General features: G+C 44.0%; 1 protein-coding gene across 1 annotated transcript in view; it reads left to right on the top strand.

Annotated features, from left to right (window-relative positions):
• The window catches only part of LOC121586746 (syndetin-like), a 291,135-nt gene that overhangs the window by 32,224 nt on the left and 246,780 nt on the right, over positions 1–12,131 (top strand). The window contains exon 5 of the mRNA XM_041903695.2: positions 11,221–11,274. Within this exon, the coding sequence (XP_041759629.2) occupies positions 11,221–11,274 (54 nt within the window). The remainder of the gene's footprint in view (positions 1–11,220; positions 11,275–12,131) is intronic.

The raw sequence follows: 12,131 nt of genomic DNA, 5'->3' as shown, positions 1-12,131 counted from the left end.
CCATCTAGCAGACACTCTTATCCAGAGTGACTTACAGTTAGGGCATTCATCTTAAGATAGCTAGGTGGGACAACCACATATCACAGGCATAGTAAGAACACTTTTCCTCAATGAAGTAACTAAGTCAGAGCTAGAAAGGGGGATGGGGGAGGAGGAGAGTCAAATGCAAGTGTTGGATCAGGAGATTATTATTATTTGTAAAAAATAAAAAAAATAAAAAATATTTGGGGGGCGTCAAGGTGAGGAGGATGGATTGATCCAGGACTATCAAGAGGAAGGGGCCGGAAATATTGATTGATCCATGACTATCAAGAGGAAGGGGCCTACAGTTTGGATTTTGCCAAGACTATCAGGAGGGGCCGGCAGTATGGATTGATCCAGGACTATCAGGAGGAGGGGCCGGCAGTATGGATTGATCCAGGACTATCAGGAGGAGGGGCCGGCAGTATGGATTGATCCAGGACTATCAGGAGGAGGGGCCGGCAGTATGGAGTGATTCAGGACTATCAGGAGGAAGGGGCCGGCAGTATGGAGTGATCCAGGACTATCAAGAAGAGGGGCCAGCCAGCAGTGTGCTTTGAGCCTCGGGACACTCAGTGATATTGACCAGGACTCCTCCAGGGCTCCATGCTCTGTCTGTGTCCCAAATGACACCCAATTCCCTACACAATGCACTACTTTTGGGGAATAAGGTGTTATTATATTATCCACTATGTAGTGGACAGGATGCTATTTGGGACATAGATACAGTCTTTAAATAGCCACCATGTTTACTTAGCTGCTTGATGTACATCACCACTGTCTGTCTCCCCTGAACGAGCTATACAAATCTAATTTGGTGCAATACGGTTAAGGCAGTCTGGCTGTACTGTATGAAATCACTACTTTGGGCTGATGTTGGGCCATTTAGGTCATGAGAGAAATGAAAGAACTTAAGCTCAGCGTGAACGATTATGGCAAATTGTTTTCTTGCTCGTTAGAGGGCTGATGGTGATTTGATTAGATTTTGTGTAAGGCTGCTTTTGATTTGATTGTAATGGTGACACAATACGGCATCTTTAGAGTTGCTGTGTGTAGGCCTATCTCCGAAACTGAAGAGGAACAATCTCAAGTTAATTTCCTTCATTTCCTTTTTCATGTTTTTCTTTTCTTTTTCAGCAGCACACACACACACACACACACACACACACACACACACACACACACACACAGGCAGCAGAAAAGTAATCATCAGATTGCTGTGTGTTTACCCTCGTTAGCGAGAAGGGAGACCATGTTTAATTGATTTCTAATTCCCGCCGTCGCCGCCATGTCTCTCACTGACAGTTGCATCCTGGTAGGCTTAGCGTAGCTGTCCACCGAGGTGACGCCTCCGCCGCCCAAGAATCCTCTTCTTCACTCCCTGTCTCTCTGACAGGCTTATGAAGCAGACAGTGTTGCCTCTCAAACCCTCAAAGAATAGTATTATAAAAAACTAAATAAGAAAAACTAAATTCAGTCAGACAGTAAGTAGCTGAAATGGGGAGACAGGCAAGTAGGAAAAACAGTGGACTTGGGGATTGAACCCCGATCTCTGGCAGGTAGTTGTATAGGCTAAGTGACACATACCGGGGAGTGTTACCACTACACCACCACGGCTCTACAAAAAATGTTCCTTTACTCCTCAATTAGTTGACATAGAAACTTCTCAGTCAGCGTCCAGTTGAAGTCGGAAGTTTACATACACCTTAGCCAAATACATTTAAACTCAGTTTTTCACAATTCCTGACATTTAATCCTAGTAAAAATGCCCTGTCTTAGGTCAGTTAGGATCACCACTTTATTTTAAGAATGTGAAATGTCAGAATAATAGTAGAGAGAATGATTTATTTCAGCTTTTATTTCTTTCATCACATTCCCAGTGGGTCAGAAGTTTACATACACTCAATTAGTATTTGGTAGCATTGCCTTTAAATTGTTTAACTTGGGTCAAACGTTTCGGGTAGCCTTCCACAAGCTTCCCACAATAAGTTAGGTGAATTTTGGCCCATTCCTCCTGACCGAGCTGGTGTAACTGAGTCAGGTTTGTAGGCCTCCTTGCTCGCACACACTTTTTCAGTTCTGCCCACAAATGTTCTATAGGATTGAGGTCAGGGCTTTGTTATGGCCACTCCAATACCTTGACTTTGTTGTCCTTAAGCCAGATGTTGCTTCAATATATCCACATAATTTTCCTTCCTCATGATACCATCTATTGTGAAGTGCACCAGTCCCTCCTGCAGCAAAGCACCCCCACAGCATGATGCTGCCACCCCCGTGCTTCACGGTTGGGATGGTGTTCTTCGGCTTGCAAGCACCCCCTTTTTCCTCCAAACATAACGATGGTCATTATGGCCAAACAGTTCTATTTTTGTTTCATCAGACCAGAGGACATTTCTCCAAAAAGTACGATCTTTGTCCCCATGTGCAGTTGCAAACTGTACTCTGGCTTTTTTATGGTGGTTTTGAAGCAGTGGCTTCTTCCTTGCTGAGCGACCTTTCAGGTTATGTCGATATAAGACTCGTTTTACTGTGGATATACAATACCGTTCAAATGTTTGAGGTCACTTAGAAATGTCCTTGTTTTCAAAAGAAAAGCAAATGTTTTTCTCCATTTAAAATAACATCAAATTGATCAGAAATACAGTGTAGACATTGTTAATGTTGTAAATGGCTATTGTAGCTGGAAACGGCTGATTTTCAATGGAATATCTACATAGGCGTACAGAGGCCCATTATCAGCAACCATCAGTCCATGGTGTTTTGCGGGTACTATTTAATGAAGCTGCCAGTTGAGGATCTGTGAGGCGCCTGTTTCTCAAACTAGACACTCTAATGGATTTGTCCTCTTGCTCAGTTGTGTACCGGGGCCTCCCACTCCTCTTTCTATTTTGGTTAGAGCCAGTTTGCACTGTTCTGTGAAGGGAGTAGTACACAGCGTTGTACGAGATCTTCAGTTTCTTGGCAATTTCTCGCATGGAATAGCCTTCATTTCTCAGAACAAGAATAGACTGACGAGTTTCAGAAGAAAGTTATTTGTTTCTGGCCATTCTGAGCCTGTAATCGAACCCACAATTGCTGATGCTCCAGATACTCAACTAGTCTCAAGAAGGCCAGTTTTAGTGCTTCTTTAATCAGCACAACAGTTTTCAGCTGTGCTAAGATGATTGCAAAAGGGGTTTCTAATGATCAATTAGCCTTTTTAAAATGATACACTTGGATTAGCAAACACAACGTGCCATTAGAACGCAGGATTGATGGTTGTTGATAATGGGCCTCTGTACGCCTATGTAGATATTTCCCGAGTGGCGCAGTGGTCTAAGGGCTAGCTGTGCCACTAGAGATCCTGGTTCGAATCCAGGCTCTGTCGTAGCCGGCCGCGACCGGGAGACCCATGAGGCGGCGCACAATTGGCCCAGCATCGTCCAGTGTAGGGGAGGGAATGGCCGGCAGGGATGTAGCTCAGTTGGTAGAGCATAACGTTTGCAACGCCAGGGTTGTGGGTTCGATTCCCACGGGGAGCCAGTATGAAAAAATACAAATAATGTATGCACTCACTAAACTGTAAGTCGCTCTGGATAAGAGCGTCTGCTAAATGACTAAAATGTAATAAAAAAAATCAGCAGTTTCCAGCTACAATAGCCATTTACAACATTAACAATGTCTACACTGTATTTCTAATGAATTTTATGTTATTTTAATGGACAAAAAAATAGCTTTTCTTTCGAAAACAAGGACATTTCTAAGTGACCCCAAACTTGCCAAAATATTGTTTGTTAACAAGAAATGTGTGGAGTGGTTGAAAAACGAGTTTTAATTACTCCAACCTAAGTGTATGTGAACTTCCGACTTCAACTGTATATGGACAAGATAAATGTTAGGACACTGCACTGGTATAGGCTAACTTATCCCCACTGTTTCTCTCCAGCTCCGCTGTCTCTCCCTTTGGGCTAAACCGAGGGTGAGGATTGGATGATTTGTCGTTTTGATTTCGATATGATTGGCTATTAGCTTTTTAAACCCCTAACTGCAGCTGGTGAAGAACACTTACAGTAGGCTGTGTCCAAGAAGTCACCCTATAGCCTATATAGTGCACTACTTTTTTATGCCCTATCCCATAGAGCTCTGGTCAAAAGTAGTGCACTATGTCGAGAATAGGGTTCCATTTCCGACTGCTATTGAGTAGTCTTGGCTGGTTGACAACTCTATCTTTTGGCTCTCAGCTAAAATGCATGTGGCATGTGGCCAGAGATTTGGGCTAATAACTCTGCTCTGCATACCAGTCAATTACATGTGAATTGTACCTAGCCGTTTGCCTCGCCGTTTGGCTCTGTCAGATCACAGGTGATTGCAGGGCTGATCTCCGGTCATGTGGGCTGCTGAAGGTGATTGGGACTTTTCCACACAGCTGCTTTTTGATGATTTTGATGTTTTTTTAAATGGTTTGTAGACAGATTCGTTGTGGTTGAGTGAGGAGGGTAATTGTCTCTGTACCAGGGATGAGCCTTCTTTCTGGATCCCCAAGGTTTTTTGCTGTTTGTGAAGTGATCACCCACACTGAACTGCTGCTGAGCACAGATAATGTACATTTTACACACAAACTGAATCATCATAATCAGAAAGACTGTTTACCTCATAGAGGTAGTCTATAACCTCATAGAGGTAGTCTATAACCTCATAGAGGTAGTCTATAACCTCATAGAGGTAGTCTATTACCTCATAGAGGTAGTCTATAACCTCATAGAGGTAGTCTATTACCTCATAGAGGTAGTCTATAACCTCATAGAGGTAGTCTATAACCTCATAGAGGTAGTCTATAACCACATAGAGGTGGTCTATAACCTCATAGAGTCTTATTTTATATTAAAATAAATATGGTTGTTGATTTCAGAGGCCCTCTCTCACTCTCTCCATCTCACCTTTCTTAATTCAGTCACTCTGTCTCTCACACACACCACATACTCATACACAGTTTATCAATTGAGCGAGCGAGCACAGCAGTTGAACAGAGTCTACCATCTGTTCAGAGCTTTAGTTAGCTCCCTTACCCAACATAGTCCACCCCCCCACCCCGTCCTCCTTCCATACAACAAGGTATCAACGCCCCCTCAGTGTGGAGCTGTGTACTGGGCATCAAACTGGCTCTGGAACGTCATGTTCCTAGCTGTGTGTGTGTGTGTGCATGTGTGTGTATATTTGTGTGTGTGTGTGTGTGTGTGTGTGTGTGTGTGTGTGAGTGTGTGTGCTTGTATGTGTGTGTACTAGGGCTGGGACGATACCAGTACTCACACATACTTACACTGACACCCCAACACACAAAACCAACATACATACACACACACACACACACACACACACACACACACACACACACACACACACACACACTGTATACGCCCACACAGACATAACATGCGCCACACATGCATACTGATGCCAAACACACACTCACACTTTCACACTCACCACATACCCTGCTGCTACTGCTCCACATACTGCTTCTACTGCTCCACATACTGCTTCTACTGCTCCACATACTGCTTCTACTGCTCCACATACTGCTTCTACTGCTCAACATACTGCTGCTACTGCTCCACATACTGCTTCTACTGCTCAACATACTGCTGCTACTGCTCCACATACTGCTGATACTGCTCAACATACTGCTTCTACTGCTCCACATACTGCTGCTACTGCTCCACATACTGCTTCTACTGCTCCACATACTGCTGCTACTGCTCCACATACTGCTTCTACTGCTCAACATACTGCTGCTACTGCTCCACATACTGCTTCTACTGCTCCACATACTGCTTCTACTGCTCAACATACTGCTGCTACTGCTCTACATACTGCTGCTACTGCTCTACATACTGCTGCTACTGCTCCACATACTGCTGCTACTGCTCCACATACTGCTGCTACTGCTCTACATACTGCTTCTACTGCTCCACATACTGCTGCTACTGCTCCACATACTGCTGCTACTGCTCCACATACTGCTGCTACTGCTCTACATACTGCTGCTACTGCTCTACATACTGCTGCTACTGCTCCACATACTGCTGCTACTGCTCTACATACTGCTGCTACTGCTCTACATACTGCTGCTACTGCTCTACATACTGCTTCTACTGCTCCACATACTGCTGCTACTGCTCCACATACTGCTGCTACTGCTCCACATACTGCTTCTACTGCTCCACATACTGCTGCTACTGCTCCACATACTGCTTCTACTGCTCCACATACTGCTGCTACTGCTCCACATACTGCTGCTACTGCTCTACATACTGCCTCTACTGCTCCACATACCCTGCTTCTACTGCTCCACATACTGCTGCTACTGCTCTACATACTGCCTCTACTGCTCCACATACCCTGCTTCTACTGCTCCACATACTGCTGCTACTGCTCTACATACTGCTTCTACTGCTCCACATACTGCTTCTACTGCTCTACATACTGCTTCTACTGCTCCACATACTGCTTCTACTGCTCTACATACTGCCTCTACTGCTCCACATACTGCTTCTACTGCTCCACATACTGCTTCTACTGCTCCACATACTGCTGCTACTGCTCCACATACTGCTGCTACTGCTCCACATACTGCTTCTACTGCTCCACATACTGCTGCTACTGCTCCACATACTGCTGCTACTGCTCCACATACTGCTTCTACTGCTCCACATACTGCTGCTACTGCTCCACATACTGCTTCTACTGCTCCACATACTGCTGCTACTGCTCCACATACTGCTGCTACTGCTCCACATACTGCTGCTACTGCTCCACATACTGCTTCTACTGCTCCACATACTGCTTCTACTGCTCTACATACTGCCTCTACTGCTCCACATACTGCTGCTACTGCTCCACATACTGCTGCTACTGCTCTACATACTGCTGCTACTGCTCCACATACTGCTTCTACTGCTCCACATACTGCTGCTACTGCTCCACATACTGCTGCTACTGCTCTACATACTGCTGCTACTGCTCCACATACTGCTGCTACTGCTCCACATACTGCTGCTACTGCTCCACATACTGCTGCTACTGCTCCACATACTGCTGCTACTGCTTTACATACTGCTTCTACTGCTCCACATACTGCTGATACTGCTCAGTCTATTATCTATCCTGTTGCCTAGTCACTTTACCCCTACCTATATGTACACTGAACAAAAATATAAACGCAACATGTAAAGTGTTGGTCCGATGTTTCATGAGCTGAAATAAAAGATCCCAGAAATGTTCCATACGCACAAAAAGCTTATTTCTCCCAAATGTTGTGCACAAATTTGTTTACATCCATGTTAATGAGTATTTCTCCTTTGCCAAGATAATCCATCCACCTGACAGGTGTGGCATATCAAAAAGCTGATTAAATAGCATGATCATTACACAGCTGCACCTTGTGCTGGGGACAATAAAAGGCCACTCTAAAATGTGCAATTTTGTCACACAACACAATGCCACAGATGTCTCAAGTTTTGAGAGAGCGTGCAATTGGCATGCTGACTGCAGGAATGTCCACCAGAGCTGTTTCCAGAAAATGGAATGTTCATTTCTCCACCATAAGCTGCCTCCAACGTCGCTTTAGAGAATTTGGCAGTACATCCAACCGGCCTCACAACCGCAGACCACGTGTATGGAGTCGTGTGGGCAAGCTGTTTGTTGATGTCAACGTTGTGAACAGTGCGCCATGGTGGCGGTGGGGTTATGGTATGGGCAGGCATAAGCCCCGTGTAGCTCAGTTGGTAGAGCATGGCGCTTGCAACGCCAGGGTTGTGGGTTCGTTTCCCACGGGGGGGGGGCAGTATGAAAATGTATGCACTCACTAACTGTAAGTCGCTCTGGATAAGAGCACAATTGCATTTTATCGATGGCAGTTTGAATGCACAGAGATACTGTGACGAGATCCTGAGGCCCATTGTCGTGCCATTCATCCGGCGTCATCACCTCATGTTTCAGCATGATAATCCACGGCCCCATGTCGCAAGGATCTGTACACAATTCCTGGAAACCACAATCAGCAGCCTGATCAACTGTATGTGAAAGAGATGTCCCGCTGCATGAGGCAAATGGTGGTCACACCAGACTGACTGGTTTTCTAATCCAACCTTTTTAAGGTATCTGTGACCAACAGATGCATATCTGTATTCCCAGTCTTGTGTTATCCATAGAGTAGGACCTAATGAATTTATTTCAGTTGACTGATTTCCTGATATGAACTGTAACTTGTTGCATGTTGCGTTTTATATTTTTGTTCAGTATACATAGCTACCTCAACTACCTCGTACCCCTGCACATCAACTCGTTACTGCTACCCTTACTGGTAAACATGGTTTATTCTATTGAATAAGTAGCTTATAGCAGGGGTTGGCAACAGGCAGCCAGCGGGACAAAAGTGGCCCGCAACTTATTTTTTTTGGGGGGGCCCTGAAGTTTTCGTTTTTGGTTAAAAAAATACTGTAAAATCATGAAAAAATTAACAATTGTTTGATTTAGGAAATCGCTTTCCAAGTATTTGCGCAAATAGAAAAAGAGATGTGATCGTGTCTCAATGTAATTAAGGTATGAAATGATTTTATTTGAAAATAACAATCTATTTTTGGGCTTAGTTGTGGTCAATTTGCAGTGTACAAATTATTATGAAAATGTTCCTGCTCCCCAAACATGTGCTTCCGAAAAAATGGGCCCACGGCTGAGTCTAGTTGTTTACCCCTGGTCTATAGCATACTGTCTGTGAGTCCCAGGGAGACAAAGTGTTGGCATGACCCAACCTGGTGATGGGAACATAACGATACGTATTACCCTGCTGTAAGAAAATAATATTGTCAATGCAGCATTGACCTTTTGTGGGACTAAGGCCTAGCTCCTCAGAAAACAGCAATGAATACTATACAAAGGTCTACACAATACATACAATAATTGAATAATGTCACATTCAACACGTACAACACGGTGAACACACAATAGGCTGTTCTGAGGTAGGCAGTTGTAAAGTGTAGGCTATTGGGAGAATCCTCTTGGTTAAAGGGGAACTGCAAACGTTGATTTGGCCTCGTTTTTTGGCTTGCTCCTCAAGAAATGCTGGTGGCCATGACAGAAGCCAAACGTGAGTTGGACACACCCATCTGTCAAAACCTTGCCCGCAGCTGTTTCCCCCCACTCAATCACAACAAACAAACCTCCTGCAGGTTGAGTTCAATAACCTCAGACAGATATGTTGAGATGCTGGAGGAAGCTTTGAATAGGTCAGTAGCCTACAGAGGAATATTGCCCCGTGTAGCTCAGTTGGTAGAGCATGGCGCTTGCAACGCCAGGGTTGTGGGTTCGTTTCCCATGGGGGGCCAGTATAAAAAAGAAAGAAAAAAAGATGTATGCACTCACTTACTGTAAGTCGCTCTGGATAAGAGCGTCTGCTAAATGACAAAAAAATATAAAAATGTATATGAGAAGAATGCAATTGCTGAAGTTATGTAGATATTCTAAACTAAATGTTTTGATAACTTTCAAATGTAGTAACAGGTCCATGTAGAATAAACAATCCTTTCCATAATACCATAGAAGCTGTGTTCTGCTAATATAACAATGTGTACCTTTCATTGTCATTCCCAGCCGATGCCGATACTGTGCCTATCGGCAGTTTGTCTGGTGGTATTGGGGCTATCTTGGCAAACATGTCAGTGGTCCCGTGTGATGTCACACATACAACAGTTCCCTGGTCCTGGTGCAGAATACACAGGGTTTCTCCGTCCCCATATTGACTAATTACCATTCAATTAAATAATAAAACAAGACAATACAATAAAAGTTGTGTAGTAACATTTTATTGCGGAGTGCCAGTCACCTGCTGCTAGTCACTTTACCCCTACCTACACGTACAGTACATAGCTACCTCAATTACCTCGTATCCCTGTACATCGACTCGGTACCGGTAGTCCCTGTATATAGCCATGTTATTTTCTACTCCCTATACTGTATATAGCCATGTTATTTTTACTCTTTATTTTTATATAGTTATTAAATGTTTTATCTTTAACTCTGCACTATTGGAAAAGGACCTGTAAGTAAGCATTTCACTGTTAGTCTAAACCTGTTGTCTACGAAGCGCGTGACAAATAAGATTTGATTTGATGAGTTAGCTACCACCATAGCTGCATCCATTATTTATGTTTTCTCTAGACAATACAGAATACAGCTACTAACTAACTTGCAAATCCGACTTATAAGCTAACGTCAGTTAGCTAGTTAGCCTGCCTCGCTCGCATTATCAAATGATAACGTTACATAACCAGCAGTATCTAGACATTACACAATAAACTTGTATGAGTTACGACCTAACTAAGTTGAAATGAGGTAGCTAGCTAGCTAGTTATCTCGCTAGCTATGCTAACGTTAGCTAAAACGTTAGCTTGCATGCCTCGCTAGCTAACATTAGCTAGCCTGCCCCACTTTATCAAAAGATAGCTACCTACATAATCAGCATAACATTATCTAACGTCGTTAGCTAAGTTATACCAGAGGTCATTATATTCCAGTATCTCTGATTATACTTACCACCACCGGTCATTGCACACCAAGCTAGCGTTACTGGTGCAGACTTGGGGACCGACGAACTCCAAGCACCTTCTGCATACTAGCTAGGGTCCTTCGGTAGGCCATGCAAACCATAGAACTTTGGCTGTTGATGCATGGTCAATCCGTATAGGGACGGTGATCCTTTGAAGGCGTTGGGGGCGATGAAACAACGGAGCCCCATTCAATGAAGGGAAGCGAAGTGGGTGGAGAGGCGATTTGCACATGGAGCTTGGCAAAAGGGGGCATGATTTGTTGACATAATAGTAATCCAAACCCAACTTAATTTACTTGTTGTGACGCACTGAGGTTCCTAACTCTGCTTTAGACAAGACTGACTTTATAACCATAATGATCATATTTACACTTTGTAGTCAATTTCAGACACTAGAATAAATGTTTCTGATATCGCTGCCACATATGCCGTTTCCAAAGGGATTAGTTGCATTTTAGGGGCAATCGCTCTTTAAAGACTGATATTATAGTTACAGGCATCAAAGCCAGCTATTCTTTCTCCATGCTCTACCATAGTACGATAACCGTGTGTCTCAGGTGGGATGGCGTTTACCAGCGTCTGACTGGGTTTCTTTTTCTTTCATCCTCTCTCTGTAGGTTTCCAAAAAGGTTGCCCATCTTATCCTGGAGAAGCAGCCGTCCTATGTCAAGGTATGCTTCCTCTCTTCATTCTTTCTTTCCACTGTACATTTTAACTTTCACTTAGACTCAGGCTGTGTTTTTCTTTTTCTTGTCAGGATATCACATTCTGTGATTACATCTTTGCCTATGACTCATCTCACACCGATAAATGTAGGCTTATTTAGGTTTGCCGTTTCTTTCAGAACACGGACTGCACACATTATCATAGTATGTTGATTTATATTCGCTGATTGATATCTACTGTCAGTCAGTCATGCCAAAGGAGGTCATGTGGAATGTATCGGCGTTACCATGGTAACGGAATATATCCTACTACCGACTGCGTTCGCTCTATAAGTAAAACGTCACTCAACATAGGCTTGATGATGCCTGTCAGTGGCTGGCACTGAACAATCTCAATCTATATAAATCTTATCAGGGCTGGTAGCTGACGTTGTCTGTCATGACAGGCAGATGTGAGAGTAAGCCTGTATCCCCCTCGCTAAAAAAATCACTTCCTGAGTGTTTGGATCAAAGCCACAGCCAAGGAGAGGAGGGAGAGGAGAGGAAAGTAGAGTAAGAGGAGAGCGAAAACGGAGAGGGGAGAGAGAGAGAAGAGTAAAAAATTGAGATTGCGTAGTAGGGGTCTCCTGTTCCTCTCTGATCCTTAATAGTAGGGTGTCTATCCCCAGGCTCCTGTTCCTCTCTGATCCTTAATAGTAGGGTGTCTATCCCCAGGCTCCTGTCCCTCTCTGATCCTTAATAGTAGGGTGTCTATCCCCAGGCTCCTGCTCCTCTCTGATCCTTAATAGTAGGGTGTCTATCCCCAGGCTCCTGCTCCTCTTTGATCCTTAATAGTAGGGTGTCTATCCCCAGGTTCCTGTTCC

The sequence above is a fragment of the Coregonus clupeaformis genome, chromosome 17 (genome assembly GCF_020615455.1).
Source record: "Coregonus clupeaformis isolate EN_2021a chromosome 17, ASM2061545v1, whole genome shotgun sequence".
Taxonomy (NCBI): Eukaryota; Metazoa; Chordata; class Actinopteri; order Salmoniformes; family Salmonidae; genus Coregonus; species Coregonus clupeaformis.
The sequence above is the reverse complement of the archived record's forward strand: the minus strand, read 5'-3'. Positions and strand labels throughout refer to the sequence as shown.